General features: G+C 35.4%; 1 protein-coding gene across 3 annotated transcripts; it reads left to right on the top strand.

Moving 5' to 3' along the window:
• Positions 1-8,553: 8,553 nt before the first annotated feature.
• LOC122299501 (phytochrome-associated serine/threonine-protein phosphatase-like) lies at positions 8,554-18,423 on the top strand. 3 transcript variants are annotated; one of them, XM_043109848.1, is made up of 10 exons: positions 8,554-8,780; positions 10,016-10,162; positions 10,268-10,335; positions 13,725-13,782; positions 15,265-15,375; positions 15,495-15,545; positions 16,098-16,241; positions 16,314-16,409; positions 16,494-16,565; positions 17,855-18,423. In XM_043109848.1, the coding sequence occupies exons 1-10, from the start codon at positions 8,700-8,702 to the stop codon at positions 17,921-17,923; spliced, it is 897 nt and encodes a 298-aa protein (XP_042965782.1). In that variant the 5' UTR covers positions 8,554-8,699; the 3' UTR covers positions 17,924-18,423. The 3 variants fall into 3 exon arrangements, with proteins under 3 accessions (XP_042965782.1, XP_042965783.1, XP_042965781.1); XM_043109849.1 differs by lacking the exon at positions 17,855-18,423 and adding an exon at positions 17,242-17,751 and having other exon boundaries at positions 10,052-10,162; XM_043109847.1 differs by lacking the exon at positions 17,855-18,423 and adding an exon at positions 17,242-17,751 and having other exon boundaries at positions 8,556-8,780.
• The last annotated feature ends 1,069 nt before the right edge of the window (positions 18,424-19,492 follow it).

Raw genomic sequence — 19,492 nt, forward strand, 5'->3', positions numbered from 1 at the left:
TTTAAGGAAAAGTAGTTGGGTTCCTTTTTATAAACCATGAAGTGAGTTGATTTAGTTTTGAGAATTTTTTAAGGAAGCATATTAATTAAAAACCAAAGTTTCAAAGGTCTCAGCCCAATAACTAGTGGGTAGAGAGGAATGGGCTAGTAGAGCAAGCCCAGTTTCAACAATATGTCAATGCTTACACTCTACTAGCCCATTTTGTTGATGGGCATACAGGCAAGAGAGTTGGTGAGTAATGCCATGTTTAGAACATAGATAAGTGATGGGCTTAAATTCCACACCACCATCAATTTGGAGAGTAATCAATTTACAACTAAAAAGTCTTTCAACAAGAGGTAAAAATTGAGAGAAGATAGACTGAACATCAAATTTCATTTTCAATGAAAAAATTCATGTATAACGAGTAAATTGATCTATAATAGAAATATAATAGCGGAAATCACATTTTGAAGTAACTGGAGATGGGCCCTAGAGATCCGCGCTAAGTAATTGCAAGGGCCTTGTGTAAGTAGACTAACTCGGCCCATAAGGAAGCTAGTAGCTCTTTGCAAGAGGGCAGGCAGGACACTCGAAGGAAGGACTACTGGAGAAAGAGGCAAGCAGTTTGCGTGCACGATCTTGGAGACAAGTTGGAGAGAGGGGTGACTGAATCTTTAATGCCATGTCGAAAGAGTAGTCCATTCACCAAGATAAGTGGAGGCGACAAATTTTATTGAAGGAAATTGATATAGACCATTATGGGTTGGACTTGTGAGGAAGGTTATCTCCGTTCGAGAACCCTCACAGAGAAATGAGTTGCATGAAACTAAAAAAAGCAAGAATTATGGATGTAGAACTGTAAGACAGAGATGAGATTTTTCGGAACGTTTGGAACATGCAGTAGATTTTTAAGAGTAAAAGAAAAAGAGTTTGAAGTAAAAAATTTGTCACCAGTATGTTTGATGGGGAGGCACAATCCATCACCTACGTGAATTGCATCTACACCAGAGTATGGTTCACTATGAAGGGTCAGATTAGTGAGGTCATGGTTAATATGATGAGTGGAACATGAATCGGGGTACCAAGATAGGTCAAAAATTGAGGTAAAAGAAGTGTGGTTGGCAGAGAAGGATTGAGGTAGATCCATTTGGTAAGAATGGTCAAATTTGTATCTACACTGAAGGGCGACATTGGTCAAATTTGTATCTACACTGAAGGGCGACATGCCCTTCTTTGTTGCAAACTTGACAAGCAGGTCTTTGGCCACCATGTGTTTGTGAAAAGTTTCATGAGGGACTAAAATAGGAGCGACCACCACGATTCTGAGATCTTTCACCACGAAAGTGACTTCTTTCTCTTTGATCATGATTGTTGTAATTAATAGAAGGCTCAACAATAGATTTAGCAGTGTTAGCAGTATGAGAGAGTCGACTTTCATGAATCAAAAGCAACTGAAAAAGTTCAGGGGAGGAGAGTGGATCGAATCTTGTAGTGATAGAGGTCACAAAGGATTCATAGGTTGGTCCAAGACCAGTGAGAAGATAAGTGACAAATTCTTTGTTTGGGAGAGGATTACCAGTTGCAGCTAACGTGTCAGCAAGTTTTCTGACCATTCCAAAGTACTCTGATAGCTCACCACGAGAAAGGTTTGTAAGCTAGAATCATACTTGGAATTCCTTTGCTTGTGAATGAGAGGTAAGCATGTATTTCAAGGAAAGAGCTCTCGTTTTGTGCTAGAAGAAAGGACATGTCCAAGGATAGAGTCAGAGAGGGATGAAAACAGAACACTGAGAACCAGTTGATCTATCTACATCCAAGCAAGGTATTCTAGGTTGGTTTTGGGCGCACCATTGTCACTAGGAGATAGAAACTGCGCAGGACAAGGTATCCATAGAGGTCTTGACCTCGAAGTTATGCAGAGATTTGGACATTTCAAATTAAGTAATTTTCTGTGACGAGTTGGGTAGTGACAACATGAGAAAATGAAAAAAGCATGAGGAGTGAGGCTGTGGAAGAGAAGAAGATGAAGGCATAGTCATGGATCACGAGACTACTAGTCAAACAACTCTCATACCATGTTAGAGCTATTGCTTTTCTGAATTTCCAAGTTGTATTGATAGTGTGAGGCAGTGTATATTTATATACTTTACAAGAAAAATCATTCTATTACAAGAGAATCAAAATAAAAATAATAAAAAGGTAAACCTATATTCTAGAATATTCTAGGACTTATTTTGGAATAGAAGGTTCTATGCTAATAGCTCTCAAACCCACAACCAAATATTCTAATGATGCTAATCTCAGCTGAGTTACTATTCATTGATTACAAGATAATGAAACCTTAAACTAACAAAAGGGAGGAAAATCGTTTGAATTAATGTTAACATGTTTCAAAAAAAATGAAAAAGAAAGAAAGTAACAAATTCACAAAGAAATTACATACACTAAAGTTATAAATTGATGGACATTAATAGAATTTATTAAATTTATTTTATAATAAAAATAATTTTATAATTTAATATATCACATTAATTTACATAAATTTAATATACTGTTATAAATGTTGAATGAGAAAAGAGAGAGTTTCGAAGATAGAGAAAGAATGAGTGATGTTCTCTTATTGATCTGTATATCAAACTTATCCATTTCTTAAAGAATTCAACGATATATATAGGCGTACAAATGGGACTATGCTAGCTCACTATGCTAGCACTATGCACTATGCATTTGACGACTAGATAAATGTGGTCATACAATTCAAGATAGTTTATAACACTTCCCCTTTGGATGACCATATTTAAAGAATATGCCTCGTTAAAACCTTGTCAAGGAAAAACCCTGTGGGAAAAAAAACCAATGGCGAAGGAAAAAGAGTACAGTATTCATATGTATCGCCGAGTGCTTTAGGATTGCCTCATTAAAACCTTGCAAAGGAAAACCCAGTGGGATAAAACCTTAGCGAAGGAAAAAGAGTACAATCAGCACAAGTCTTCAAGACATTACTTCCCCTAAAAAGTGCATGATAACAGGTCTTCAAACCTCCGCATTCCAATGTTCTGCATAATCTTCTTAAATGTTGCAGTTGGTAATGCTTTAGTGAATAAATCTGCCCGATTTTTTACTTGACCGTACCTTCTTGATATCAATTTCAACTTTCTTCTCATGAATTGCAATAATCTTCTTGTGTGTATCTGAAAGATAACTCGCATTTGTACATCCAACTAACTGTGGACTTGATCCATGTTGATAAAATAATCACAACTGGATCTTTCTGCTGATCACTACTCTTCTGGAGTTGTACTCTTCTGGAGTTCTTGTAAATAACACAGTTAGTGGAGAATTCATCAACATTAAACCGCTAATCTCATTTTTAATAAAAACGGTGGCCAGCCTTTTGAGATCAGACAAGCACCGCAGATATTCAACTCCTCTGTAGGTGTTAGGCGTGCTGTTAGGTGCTGCAGCTGTCAGGCGTGCTGTCAGGCGCCTCAGCTGTCAGGCGTGCTGTCGGGCGCCGCAGAGCTATGAAGCTATATTTCGTCTCTTTTCTCTTGCTTCACGAGAGATGTTGTATCATAATTTTCTCTATAAAAAAGATATTCAGCTCATCTTTATTCACATCTCATCTTCTTCACTTTTCTGTAATCATACTGCATTTTTACTCTGCAATCTCTTTCTGCATTTTTACTCTGCAATGGCTCAGCGATCTTCTCATGGCCAATATATGAGGTACTCTGCACCTCGTTCATCAGCTGTTCCTGCTTCTACCACAGGTGCTATCATGCAATATAATGATCTGACTCGTAGGGCAGATAATGAAGCTATCTATGAGCTTGTGAGTCTCGGTACCCGATACTCATCATCCATTGTCGCATTTTCTCAGCGACTGCAATCCAGAACTTGTGGAGTTGACGATCTCCACGAGAATATTGCTATACTTCAGCGACTTCTTCTGGAGTCCAACATGAAGATAGAATCAATAAAGCAAGAGAATAGGAATTTAAAATCCTTGCTTAAATCTTCTTTTCGATTGCCCACCGCTTTAGATAGGGATGCCATTCAGATTCTTGAAGAACAAGAGCATTTGAAGAATGAGACAAAGTGCCTTAAATTTCTATAATTCTTGTTTCAAGATAATAAAATAATATTTCACAAATATTCATATTTGTGTTTCTATCTTTTGGTAAATGTTCTGTGTGCTTTATTTCTTCTTTAATAATGCACATTTCATATCAAACCCATAATATGAATCTGAAATACTAATTGTATTAAAAGATGGCATTTCATGACTAATAACATCATCCATCTTCCCCTTGAAGCTGCAAGGGTTTCAGATTTATATTTCAAATATGTGCAGTTTTTATGAGCTCTTCTGGAGTTTCAATGACATTTAAATCATATATATAAACTGCAATAATAGCTTGTTTTCATTTACGTTTGGATTGCTTTAGATCATATAAGGATCTTTGAAACTTGATAAAATACATATTTCCAGATGTATTTATATTAGAAGTTTCAGACATTTTCTATCCTTCAGGGATTTTCATATATATATCATGATCCAATGATCCATATAAATATGCAGTTAATCATGTATATCCAAACTCTCGGTAACTTTCAAGCTAATAAAAATCTCAATATTATTTCAACCACTTTAAAAACATATCAATATTGTTTTTTCGAGAAACTAACTTGTGATCTCTATATCACATTTTCATATTAAAAGTTTCAGGCTTTTTATATCATGTATATAAATATCCACTGATATTTAACAAAAATTACCTCTTTAGGTATTTGGACTTCAAGTCAATATTTATCACATTTTACTTAGTGATATCAATTCTGCATATCAATTCTGCAGGAATTGAGAAATTGACTCGTGATTTATATATCACATTTTTATTTCCTTTCTATAAATACCCACTGACATTCAACAAGCATCACCTCTTTAGGTGTTTGGACTATAAGTCCCGATGCATCATATTTTACTAGTGAATCAATTCTGCAGGAATTGTTTCTTTCAAATTTGGCCAATATTTTACGTCGTATTTTTCGACGATTCTTGATTCACTTTCATCATTACTTCTGGTAATGTCAATTGCCATCTCATATGGAAATACGTTGTTGACAACGATTTTATTTCTATTCATAATTTCTCCATTATTCATGAAATGTAACGAGATCTCGTTATTTTCAGGTACCTGTCCCTCTTCAAGGGAAGACATTTTCATGATAAACCTCTTCAGGAGGCACTCTTCAGGAGATTTGTACTCTTCAAGAGTTTATATAGGAGAATTTTATACAGAAAATCTGGATGGACTTTATTGCTTGTTTCGTGGGTATGGCCTCTTCAGGAGCACCAATTATTTGTGTCTTTCTCTTTTTGAGATGTTCTATCTTTTGTATCAATAAGTCTCACATGCCTTTAGACATGTCTTATGTTCATTAGACTGCTAAATTTCTTAATTGTCCTTCAGAGACTTCAATCCTCGCTGGGATTTTAGCAGCTCGAATATGAAACATTTTTATCTTATTGTATCCATAATTTAATTATCATATGAACTTCTGGCTCACATATGATAATCAAGATAACGTCGAATTATTTCATCTTATTTGCTTCTGACAAATTTTTCTTTCCACTTCTGGTGGTAAGACTTTATAGTAAAAGAATCTTCTGGTTCTTTTATGGACGTCCATATGAAAATCATTCGACTTATCGTAATTCATTTTAGATTATCAAGATAATCATGAAAAGATACAAATATTTTGAATCACTTTTTGATGCATCATAATATTTGATTCAATAATTGTATAATATCATCTCAAAGAGAAAGCTTACAGCTTTTCCAATACGAGCTTCTGGCCCGAAAAGATATTCATTATCACGTCCAATCTCTTAGTTTCTTTAAATGAAACGCATCATTCTTTTCACTTCAGGGAATAGAATGATATAAATTTATTATCATTCACTTCAGGAAATGATGTAGAACTAGTAGGACGTGACTAATGATTTCTTATCAAAAACTCATTATTTTGCTCAGTCACTGAAAGACCAGATATAAATTTAGAATATATTGTGAACGTTTGCATTTCATATTGCTACTTCAGGAGCATACTCGATATTGCTACTTCAGGAGCACATTCGAGACGTTCATTCAAATATATATTCTTTCCACAATTTCAATTATGCAACTTCAAGTGCATAAATCATAATGAGCTTTTGGTACAAGTATCACTCATTTAAACTATAAGATACTCAATAAAATTATTAATTTAGGACGATCCTTCAGGGATGCTCCATTTTCATTCTAAGATAAATCATATCATCAATAATTCATAACAAGTATAAATAAATAAAACTTGTATATAAACTATGTGAATAAACATAGAATTTATCAAGTAATAATAATGAATATAATCATTAATATTCATCTCAGTAATAATATATTAAAAAACTTACTTGAAGTTGAAGACTACTATCTTCAGTATCATCAGAACTTTCGTGTATTGTGAAAATTACTGAGATAAAAAAAAAAGATCACAAAGCATGACTCCTGTCAGAAAACTAATAGAAACTATTAGTCAAACATGTTATGCCAATTAAAAAAATTGTCGTTGATTGAACTCATCCTTCATCTCCTCGAGGATAAACTGGATTCAATATCGTATTTAGTATATAGAGGAAGGCTTCATGTAGTAATTCCAAAAATAAGTGGACTCCGTATAATACCAAAAGCAAGTTGGCTCCTTTTTCAAACTTCTTCAAAGATGCTTCCTTTCACAGCCATTATTTTTGACTTGAGAGAATTCATGACCCAAATTCTTTTCCTGATAGAAACCAGCTCAGCTCACATAATCACGAGGGCCTTTTTACGTGTGTTACCAACTCCACCTTTGGTTCTAAAGTTTTCAAGAAAAATCTAATTTATCCAGCTAGCCGCCTGCTAAAAAGCTTTTACACCCTGCATTTGTCAAGATAATAATATTATAAGAGAGAAAAATAAAACGAAGTAGGTAGCCGTTCTGAGTCCTTCATAGAAGTCATAATAGGCGGCGTCTTCCAGCAACCTTTATGACTTTTATCATTTAAAAATTTATTTATTTAACTTTTTTTTTTTTTTTTTTTTTTTTATCAACAAACGCCCCATTTGCTGACTTTTTCTTTTTCTTTGTCCAAATGCTGCCGACAAACCTCTGCTGTCAAAATTGACAAAACTCATGAACCAAGAATCATGCCGGAGTTTCTTGATTGAACGCTATGGTGATCTGTATACTTTGTTTTTTTCTTTAGCTGGAGTCCGTTCATGTCGTGTTCCTTCACGATGTGATTCTTGAAGGGAATTTGAGTCGACGAGGGGCTGAGCAAATTCCTCCTTGGAAGATGGTTTACTTCCTGCAAAACCTCAAGACCCACCCCGTTGTTCTCGTCAATGAGCCTCTTCGCTAAAAATAGAAAACAAGATCTTTGGTTCTCCATCTTGAGGTCGCCGGACGGAAGGTGAGAAGAGCCTCGTCGGTGTTGCCAAATTCAGACGAAACGACACGGTCAACTGTCAGCAGAATGCGTCGTGGAGAACTTCTGGACGCTGCTCCTGCCGTTCATGAACTGAACGTTGGATTCCGGTGGGACCCATGACCTGCAGGTGATGAGTAAGCCGCTTCTGCTCTCCAAATCCCATAGGAATTTCCCATACAGGAGAAAACAAGGGCCGTTGATACGCCGAGGAAGCCGAAGAATGTTGTCGTTTCATCGCCACTGAAATTAGACATTCTCGATCGTGGATCTGCAACGACGTCGTTCGGTGATCTGAAAATCTCGTGGTTCCTAGAGGTTGAGGGCATAGCGTGAGGCTGGTTTCACAGATCTGTTCGATTGACCTCAGCTGGAAATAATCTTCATTAGCAGGCTGACAGCAACTTCCTCAGGTCCGAGTTGGTATGCACCTCGGTCAACTCCAAGTCGTAAATTGTAATCCAGATAGTTTGCCATGGCTGCGATCGTCAGCAGATCGATTCGGTAGGAAGAAAGGAGGTGCAATCGAGGTAGTATTGGATGGGTCAAAACCGATCGGCAGATCTGATCGGTCGGTGCACGGGTTCCATCACAACGGGAAAATCTGCGCATAGCTAGATTTGCTTTGAATCAATTGCAGATGCAGAATTCAACAGGATAAAGTTTTCTCCCTCTCCGTGTTCAATATATATTTCGGCTTGCAGTTTCACCTCCAACTTCCACTTTTTCCGAGGAAGAAAATGGAGTTGGGAGAGAGGAGGAAAATCACGAGAATCGTGCTGATAACGTGTTATAAATGTTGAATGAGAAAAGAGAAAGTTTCGAAGATAGAGAAAGAATGAGAGATGTTCTCTTATTGATCTGTATATCAAACTTATCCATTTCTTAAAAAATTCAACGATATATATAGGCGTACAAAGGGGACTATGCTAGCTTACTATGCTAGCACTATGCACTATGCATTTAACGACTAGATAAATGTGATCATACAATTCAAGATAGTTTATAACATATACTTCTATGTAATCTTTTATAGCTGAATATTTTCCGTAATATATTATAGGTTGGCAGATCTGTAAAACTTAAGTCTTAAGTTGTTCCTCTTGGGCGTTCTTCTTGCTTTCGCTTCCTCTCGTTTCGCTTCATCGGGAAAAACCTAAACCCCCTCGAGAGGCAGACGAACAGGAAGAGGAGAGAATCGGCGATGGACTTGGACCAGTGGATCTCGAAGGTGAAAGAGGGTCAGCATCTGTTGGAAGACGAACTTCAGCTCCTCTGCGAATACGTGCGTATCCCCCCCTAACACCCCAACACACGCACATATATTACGTTTCTATCTCGATATTATTAGGGTCTTAGTTCTCTCACCTTTAAAGATAATAAGTCGAGCGTGCAAAGTTGAATCCTTACAATATGTTTGGTTGCTGACAGAAAAAGGGAAATATTTCTTCTTAATTTTATAATCTCGCAACTCTAAGAAGATAGTCGTTCGATTCAAAATGTCAGCCTCATTTGAAGCATCCGACATTATTTTGTAACGAATGAACTCAACTGTTTTGAAAACTAGGCATTATCTACTTGTTAAAAGAAAAGAAAAGAAAAAGACGAACACCGGTATCATCCGAGGGTTATATTTTTGCCTATAGTGAGTTTGGATTTAGAATCCCATATTTCTATTGTAAATATGGGTTGCGAATGCTTTGGCATATTTGACGTCCATCATGCCAATGTTTTAAATGTGGCCGCCTCTTATTCTATAACACGTGAAAAAATATCTCCTTAATCGTTGAGTTGATTGGTATTTTAGATGGACGGTCTATTTGCATTTCATCGATTTCTTGAATGCCTATTTCCCGGACAACTTGAGATATGTTGGTCTAAAAATAAAGATGAACTGGCTCCAGGTAAACACAGTGAGCAGCAAAGATTTCTGCCTATCAAGTGAATCTGTATCCTTGCCCAGTAAAGTGATAAGAAATCTTTTTTGTAGGCAAGTAACGTGCTTCTCCTATGACAGTTGTGTGATTGCTTACAAAATCTTTAGGATAGAGTTCATTCTTACACAAATTTGTTTCCAATAATGCAAGGCTTCGCTGATGATATAAAGCAGTGTTTATCAACTCTCAAGTTGCAATGCATCACACATTGCTTTGTCTGCTTTCTCAAAGCAGGGAATCATTAGGACTAGAATTTATTGTCACATATAATCATACTTCCCTGATAATGTCACTCTGTGTGTTCATTTACCATCTGAAAATGCCTAGTTGGATGGTGGTTCCATATTCCTCTTTTTATGGCTTATATTTGTGAAGTTATATTCTACTTGAAGTTTATGATGAAACAAATCTACAAACAGATGGTATGCCTAATTGGAAGCATTTGTTGAATTGATCTTGTTTTTTTCAGTTGTGGTAAATATGAGTGTTCACGGAAGCAAACTTACAGATGGTAGTCACCATCCTATGTTTGTTTTATATGTTACCATTTCTGTAAGAGGTTCATAGTTGTTACCATTATCAGGTCAAAGAGATTCTTATTGAGGAGTCCAATGTGCAGCCTGTCAATAGTCCGGTCACTGTTTGTGGTGATATTCATGGCCAGTTTCACGATCTAATGAAACTTTTCCAGACAGGAGGTCATGTACCGGAAACAAATTACATATTTATGGTACAGTTCATACTTTTTGTTGGAAATTGCTTCTACTTGTTATTGCACCATCTCATGTCACTTGCTCATGTGCTCTATTGTTAAATGTTCCTAAACTGTTTTCAGGGGGATTTTGTTGATCGAGGATACAATAGTCTTGAAGTTTTCACAATCCTTTTGCTTCTTAAAGCTAGGTATGTTGTGTTTAAATGCTCTTGAATTTTTTTATATAGTTAAAATAATATTTTATTGATTGAAAAGTAAGCATAGCCCAATTACACAAGGAGTATACAAAGAAAACACTTAACAAAAACTAGGAACTAGAAATTGATACGAGCATATCATGAAAACTAGTCCTGTTACAATCTATAACAGAAGCCCAAGAAATCATTGATATGAGCGTAGCCAAAGGCACCGCATGATACAAAGAGCAATCATTTTCCACACATCAGCTATGTGGATGCTACCCCTTGGATCTCTCCAGCACTCAAAATTATCCACTACCCTCCAAGGCATAACCCTTCACTGCACAAACTAGTGTTATTTTTTTATTTAGTATTCTTCTTATTTTTCCCTTCACTACACAAACTGGTGTTACTTTCCATGTAAAGTTTATTCTTTTCTTTTTGATTGGCACTGGGTGTCCGAGAACAAAGTCCCGACTGATCACGGGTGTGCACAGGCCTCGGCAAGGATTGTCCTATAAGTGCACTTCGGGTTATTCAAGAGGAAGTTCCCCCAATCTGATGGCCCCTAGAAATTATTTGTATCTAAGAGGAATCGAACCTTAGACCTGGAGGGAGCATGCCACCAAGACCAAGGTCTTTTCCTCCTATAGCCTTAATTCTTCTTTACATCATGTGGTTGCTTAACATTTGGGGTCCTCCCAAAGCTCATAGCACACTAGAATATACCGTATGCAAGTTATTTAGGTGCAGTTTGGATTGTGAAATAAGATGAGATAGTTTTAGATAAAAGTTAAAAATTGAATAAAATATTATTTTTTAATATTATTATTGTTTTGGGATATAAAAAGGTTGAATTGTTTATTATATTTTGTGTGGAAATTTGGAAAAGTTGTAATGATGAGATGAAGCGCTTTCACTCTCCAAACGAGGCCTTAAGGTTTGGGCAGGTAGTTTATTGGCAAGGGATCCAAGGTCAGATTTTGGCATGGTATTTGGTGTGGTAATTCAGCTCTTAAGATTCTTCTCTTTTCAGGATGGCACTTGATCTGGAGGCATCGGTGTCAGAGCTCTTGAATAGCTCTAGTTGATCCTCATAGTGGAATGTTCTCTTTCTTAGAGCTGCTCGTGATTGGGAAATAGGAGTTATTTATGATTTTTTCAGTTTATTGCATACTTCAAACATTGGTAGTATTGAGGTGGACAAAATGCTATGGATGAATACTGGGAGTAGGAAGTTCAATGTGTGATCTTTGCACAAGACTTTGTCATGTCAAAATTATATTTCATTTCCTTGGAAGTGCATTTGGAAAAGTAAGGTGCCGCCTAAAATTGCTTTCTTTGGTTGGACTGCATCTCTTGGGAAAATATTGTCTATGGACAATTTGAGAAAGCGTGTTCCCATCATGATGAACCGGGGCTATATGTGTAACAAGAGTGGTGTGTCAGTAGATCATCTTTTACTTTACTGTGGGGTGGCAAGGATGTTATGGGTGGAGATTTTTAACAGGATTAGAATTGCATAGGTGATGCCTAAAAGGGTGGTAGATTTGTTTGCTTATTGGCAAAGGATTCAGGGCAATTCCCCTATTGCATATGTATGGAGAATGATTCATTTATGTATCATGTGGTGCCTAGGGATTGAAAGGAATGGTCAAAGTTTTGAAGATAGGAAATGTTCTCCGGTAGGGGTAAGCACCAACTTAGTCGAAGTCGGAGTCGGATTTGGGCTTTTTTCATATTTAGCCCATTTTAAAAAAGATTTTTTTTTTTTTTTTGCCTTTATTTTTCCAAAAAATTTAAAACTAAACTAAATCATTCACTGCTAATTGACTTTTATACTAATATCTAACTTATGTTTACTAGATTTATACTATAGTGTCTAATTACATGTTATCATACTATAGTGTATAATTAAAATCATACTATAGTATTACATATTATTTTCAGTGTCTAATTACATGTTATTATACATTAGTATTACATGTTATTATATTAATGTCTAATTTATTTCTAGCTTAATTATATACTAGACTTTCTAGTGTCTAATTACATGTTATTATACTTTAGTAAATTAATATGTGTTATTAATTTATTATACTAGACTTATTTAAATACTATTGTCTAATTTATTTCTATACTTGATTATGCTTGGTGGTAATACTATGATATTTACATATACTAAACTATCATTAGTCTATTTATATTATAATATAAATATATTATTTTATAATAATAAGCTCATATTAGTATATTATTGAATTTAACTATATAAGTTCTAGTTATATAACTATGATAGTATATATGATAAATATATAGATAAATACATATTTTTATAACGTATAATACAATATCGGAGCTAGATTCAGAGTCAGAGTTGGATGGCAAAGTTGGAGTCAGATTAGATCGGAGTCGGTCCAATGACACCTTAAACTCTGACTCCACCTCCGACTGAGAAATTAAAAAAAAAAAAATCTGACTCCGACTCTGACTCCATTTTATTGGAATCAAAGCGGAGCCGGATTCAAAATCGTATTTTCGGATTTTTGCTCAGCCCAATTCTTTGGATGAGCGTAGAAGTTTATTTTTCCATACTTTATTTCTTTGGGCTTCTGCCAGTATATTTAACGGAGCCAGCTTACATGATTTTCTTGAATCACTTTCTAGCTCCTAACTTCTAATTAGGTGTTTGTTGTTTGTTTGTATACTTCCTGTGTACTTGGGCTATGCCTATTTACTAGTTTCAATAAAATTTTATATTGCGCATAAAAAAATGAAGTTAGGAAGACTGTTATATATCCACATGTGTGTCCTCTTCTTGCAAATGAAGGATTACAATTTTCAGGATGTCTTAATCACCCACATTGTAGGTGATGTACACTGATTGATTGTTTAGGTTCTCAAAAAACTTGTTTGGCACTAAGGAGTAATGTATAAGGGATCAATGTATGCATCTGTTGTCATCAAGAGAGATGGGAAGTACTGATGCAGAAAAATTAGGATGCGCAATAGTTGTTGTTGTTGTCATGTTTTTCTTCTTTTGGTGCTCATTTTTTGTATATTTTTTTAGTAATTGTTATCTTAAAACATTTTTGCCACATTATGACCTAGTTGGGGCCTAAATATTAGAATTATATTTTCCATCATTCTTTTGTCGTAGAAGACATGGAACCATATGAGCATCTGCCTATATGATGGGACCTCTTTGGGGTTTGAATCTCTCATTGATTCTTATACGGGCTCCTTGAGGCTCACATTGTGAAGATTATGGATGGTAGTGCAATTGCTTTCATTATCTATCTGTTTGTTTGTGCACTCACTAGTTACTAGGTCTATATGTCATTCCCCAAGAGGCTCATTTGTTCTTTGTTATTTATGGTGCTTTTGTTTGCCCACAGATACCCAGCAAATATTACCCTTTTACGTGGAAACCATGAAAGCAGGCAACTAACCCAGGTGTGCTTTTGAGTCAGGTTTTTTATTCTGTTGTGTCGATTGTGCAGCTAAAGTGAGTAAAATCATATTCTTAGTTTGATGTTATTTCTGATATGTTTTAATGAAGGTATGGTTTATGATAAGTTAATGATAAATTTTCATAATAAATGATTGTGGCTAGGGGTGAAAAAACAAACCTGTGAACTGGATCATCTAGTTCAAAACTGGTTTGGTCCGGTACCGGTTCCATTTTTTTCAAAACCAGTTGGAACCGAATATTCGGTTCCGGTTTTCCATTTTCTAATGTCGGATTGGACCCGTTCACATATATAGATATATATTTTTTATTTTTTATATTATATATAATTTATATGTAATATATATAATTACATATAAAATAATTTTATATTATATGCTAAATTGCTAATTGATATAACATTAAATTTTAAAATCCTATTATTCATGTATAATAATAATAAGAATCTAATAGCATAAAATTAATATAACATTTGATATAATAAAAAATTAATCTTATAAATCTTAATATAACATTATCATTAAAAATTTTAATCTTAAACATGGCATTTGATCATATGTTATTAATATAAACTATATATATTAAGGATAAATACATTTTATGACATAATAAATTATGATATATATTCTTCTTGATAAATACATTTCCATACATTTGATCATATACACTCATATAAAAAGTGTAACTGATGCGGTATCGGTTCTTTAAATTTTAAAACCGGTGTATACTGGTTTGGCTCTAAAATATGTCCAAAATTGGACCCGTTACACCCCTAATTGTGGTCTTGAGAGGGTTAAGACTGAAATGCTACCTTTTCTTTGTTTTAGTTGGAAGTTAGGTGGTTTCTATATCGAATGCATTGATATGATCTTCTTATTCATTGTACTTTTTATATTAGATTTTTTCTTGTATTTTGGGAAAATTGACTTATTTCAAGATCTCTCCCCACCTCATTGATGCCTTTACTACTCTTGTTACATGTAGCACTAACCAGATTGATACATGAGGTTTTAATCAAATAAGCAATTTTCTTTTTTCTGTTTCATTTTTGGCTCAAGATTGGTTTAGTTTTCAGGATTGTATTTTTATTTCTAAAGATATATTGATATGTTGGATGGAAAATCTGTATTTTTATCTAAATATTGTAGCTTGTATCATATTCATGGTGAAATCACCAAAAAAAAGAAAAAAGAAAAAAAGAATTGCTTGTGATTAAGAGTTTTACTAACTAGATGGATGTATTGACAGAATTCTCTTGTTCACCAAAGTGGTTAGACTTTGTTTGACTTTATTAGTTTTCTTTGCTATGTTAAAAATGGTATTGATCTGCCTGTCAAGATCTTATGCTGGTAGGAAGGGCATCTTGCATTTGCCGAAGTAAGATCTTTTGTCTGATATATTGAATTTAAAGAAAGAAAAAACCTTTTTGATCTAATATATTTTTGTAAATTTCCAAATTTGCCTAGGTATATGGTTTTTATGATGAGTGCCAGAGGAAGTATGGAAATGCTAATGCATGGCGGTATTGTACAGATGTTTTTGACTATTTGACACTCTCAGCAATTATTGATGGAACTGTAAATCTCTCTCTCATCTATAAATACATATAATATGTATAGACTTAGAAGTTCTTTGTTTTATGCATTATAACTGCATGCTTTTGGAATTTTAAATATAATTTGATATACTGTCCCAGGTGCTTTGTGTCCATGGTGGTCTTTCTCCTGACGTTCGAACAATTGATCAGGTTTTGTTTTCCTCTCTCTTCAGCAATTGGTCATTAGAGTCATTCAACTATAACATTATTTATATGCATTTTTTAGATTTTACTGGCAATGCCCATGCAATGCATGGATGATATTATGCTGCAGAGAACATTATATTTACTTAAATGAATTTTGTGGAATCCAATAGAAACTATAAATCTATTATCTTTTCTTGATTTTTAAATCAGTTACAATCTTTAATGTTTTCTTGTTATCATGTATAGAAATGACGGGTGGCCTAAAACACAAAAATCCCTAGTGAGCTATAACATCTAGAGATTTTATGTAAAGTTTTTTCCTTAGTAAGGATCTGTAATAACATACATATGGTATGGTGTCAAAAAAACTGTCCCATTGTAATAGTTAGGAGAAAAAATGTGTAACTTTTGTTATTCCTCTTTTGCATGGTCTTTAGTAGTTGTCTGTGATAAGTAGCTTACTCGCCTAGTTTGCACTGATCACTTTTATGGCTGACAGGATGTTTTGTGTTCATTATTATTGAAACTTCATTATTATCAGAACTAATTCTGCAGATACGGGTTATAGAACGAAATTGTGAAATCCCACATGAGGGGCCATTTTGTGATCTCATGTGGAGTGATCCTGAGGATATTGAAACATGGGCAGTTAGTCCACGTGGAGCTGGTTGGCTTTTTGGGTCCAGGGTCACTTCTGAGGTAATATGAAATGCTTTCAACTTTAATCGGATATTTTTCCTGCTGATCTTATGACTATTTTATATCATGCAGTTCAATCGCATAAACAATCTTGATCTGGTTTGTCGAGCACACCAACTTGTACAAGAAGGCCTCAAGTACATGTTTCAAGATAAAGGCTTAGTAACTGTGAGGCTCTGTACTTGTAATATTAGTTTTGCTGCTTGGTTATTTTATAGGTTGAATGAGTAGAAAGTTTCTGGATCTTTGCAGGTGTGGTCTGCACCAAATTACTGCTATCGTTGCGGGAATGTGGCTTCCATATTGAGTTTCAGTGATAATATGGTGAGATTACACGCACTTGCTTCTCTGGTTTTATTTTTGTTAAGGCAATTGACTTATTTGGTTAGATTATTTCTACATAATAGAAAGGAGTTTTAAGTTCAGACTTAGGTGTGATACTGTGATATTTAAAATTTTAAAGTCCACGTGTTATCAATTTATGCAGAGGGATACTAATCTGTTTAATTTGAGCACTTGGTTTCTTCTTATTCTTTGTGCCACAGTGTGTACTTATTAAAAAAAAACTATGTTACAGTGTGAGATCATTTTAGAACTTATTTCTGATTGTTTGTAGTTGTGCACCTAACAGTTTGTATCTTTGATTCATGCTTCACATTAGTTTGTAGTTATGTACCTAACGGTTTGTATCTTAGTAATCCAAATATCTATATGGCATGATAAGATTGTAAGGTATTTTTTAATTTAACAATGCATGAAAGACTTTTGCTGTTAAAAGGAGTACTGTTATGATTCGTTTGATGATTTGGGCTCATGGTTGCATACTGCTTGAGCAGGTCCAAACTTGCAATTATGCGATTGACTAAAGTTGAATCTAGGGGTTGCCAGCTTGTACTATCCTAGACAGGAGATTTCATATATCATGACTCAATTGTTAGGCATCTGTATTGCCGAAAACAATGTTTGTTCATGGATGCTCATTATCTGTCATTTGTAACAGGAGAGAGAAGTGAAGTTTTTCACTGAAACAGAGGAGAACAACCAGATGAGAGGCCCAAGAACAGGAGTCCCATATTTCTTATGATCTTGGGGAGGTGTTTGACTGCATTGCTTGTAAAATAATTGAAGAATTGTGATATGACGTTGAGTGTGCAGTACTGGGGAAGCCTGAATACGTGGGGTAGTTGTAGATCGATCATTCATATGCATGTCTAGAAATTTCCCGTATGGTCTAGGCTACTTTGGTATTTTTGGGCAGAGTATAAAGTCGCTAATCATTACTCCATTATTTATCAGTTGATGTGCTCATTCCATGAAGTTTCCTGTCCAGTCTGCTCATGGATTCTTGTGCTGTGAATTAGGCTGTTATTGTTTACTTGGGTAATTTTTAATAGAAAAAGTCTATGGGTATTCCCATCATATTTACGAATTAGGCAGTTAATGTGCTCCATTACTTATGAATTGCTGATGATCAGATTCTGATCTATCTATGAAATGGGAATTCCCATCATATTCTTCTGCGTTCTCTCTGTCTCATCGCAGAAGTTATTATTATTATTATTTTATTGGACATAACACCTTTTATTTTCAGTAATCTATTCATTTCGTGGCAGGGCATCTCTCTGATAGGGGAGCTTCATAGTCTCCTGCCTCGAAACATTTATCAAAGGATCCGGACATGACCAAAGAGCCGCTGACCGATGAGATAATTATTATGGGTAAGTTTGATTGTGACAAAGTGAAACAAGGGAGGAAGGAGTGGTATTGGATATCGGGGTGGGGCATAGGAAGCGTTGGAGGAGGAGGAGTTCACTTTGGAGGCCATTTAGGATAAAAGAGACGTTTGTCGGAAAAGTTGTCATACCATGTAGAGATTAATTGGGGTTTTGCCTGCCGAATCGGTTTCAACTTTTATCTCGATGTTTCGAAGCTTGGAGTTGGCCTTACAATTCTTTCATCTCGCTAGATGCATCAACACATCCGTCGGCCATCGTGGGGATTTTTTTTAATAGGTTCGATTCAGAGATAGTAATTTGTCAGATGGAGTTCTTCAACCCAGGCAGAGTTAATTATGTAATGGTTCTAAGTAAGATTTTAAGTATATCTAGATCGTAACTTCAAAATGCCGTTAGACTTCAATTTTATAAGAATTCTGCTAGGTCCAAGCGGTTTGGGCACTAAACCGCGTACCAACACTGACCTGGCGTTTTCAATTATAAAAATACAAAAGAAGAGCTGAAAAAATGAAGAAAACAAAAACAAAATGAAGAAGGTCATCTGTCTCGTGAAAGGAAAGCATTTCCATCTTATTCGCACCGTGTTGAGTGGCTGCAAGGAAACCGTGGCTAAGTGCTTGGTCAAAGAGGAGTTTGAGTTGGGATCGGAGATCAGCCAATGCGTACTGGCGACCAACAACTATATTGGAGACCATTGGATTTCATCGATGGCCTATAAGTAAGAAAAAAACCAACCGACCATGGCGGAGAGACATAAATTATCCAGCAGACCAAATCCTAAAGAGTAGCCCTACAATTGCCAAAAACTCCATTACAGCAGCCACCTGAGAAAACCCCTATCTAACCCACTACCATGGACAAAAGGACTAACCTAGACCCAAAAAAAAAAAAGGCTATAATTCGAGGGAGAGGAATATCAACATGGAAATGAAAATGGAAATTAAGCTAAAATAGATGCCCAATCAATCTCGTACGAAGGGTAATTTTGCAACAAGAAATTCTCTGAAACTACATCCCACTGCAGCTCGTTGGAGTCCAACGATATTCAACTATCCTTTGGCGCCGTTGGCGGCTCCATTCCAAATATTTGAAAGGAAAAAAAAAATGAAAGAGAATGAAGTATATTCTTTTTCCTTTTAATTATCTTACTTCAGTCTATAAATTTAGCAAAAGCGGGTGCTTTCGCTAGAAATATTTGGACTAATGTATTATTGGGAAAGATATATATATATAGAGAGAGAGAGAGAGAGAGAGAGAGAGAGAGAGAGAGAGAGAGTGTGTGTGTGTGTGTTTTTCTAGGGTGAGGAAATGGAGGTGCTGCTGGTGATGATGAAGGTCAGAGGAGGAGCAAGAGAGTTTTTCTCAGGAGAGGAAATGGAGGTGTTGCTGGTGATGGTGAAGGCAGAGGAGAGAGGAGGAACTTGGACAAGTATGAATGGTTACTTTGCTTTGCTTTGATTTTTGTGTTTTTTTTTTTTTTGTCTTGACGTGAATTTTCAGAGCATGAAAACGAAC

This window comes from Carya illinoinensis, chromosome 16 (assembly GCF_018687715.1).
Source record: "Carya illinoinensis cultivar Pawnee chromosome 16, C.illinoinensisPawnee_v1, whole genome shotgun sequence".
In the NCBI taxonomy this organism is placed as follows: domain Eukaryota; kingdom Viridiplantae; phylum Streptophyta; class Magnoliopsida; order Fagales; family Juglandaceae; genus Carya; species Carya illinoinensis.

What these genes read in the sequence shown, in the direction of transcription:
- LOC122299501 (XM_043109847.1), top strand. Translation starts at nt 8,700, where the DNA reads ATGGACTTGGACCAGTGGATCTCGAAGGTGAAAGAGGGTCAGCATCTG. An exon ending in TTCAGCTCCTCTGCGAATAC is followed by an intron (nt 8,781 to 10,015) that starts GTGCGTATCCCC and finishes TACCATTATCAG; the next exon opens with GTCAAAGAGATTCTTATTGA. An exon ending in TGAGTTTCAGTGATAATATG is followed by an intron (nt 16,566 to 17,241) that starts GTGAGATTACAC and finishes CATTTGTAACAG; the next exon opens with GAGAGAGAAGTGAAGTTTTT.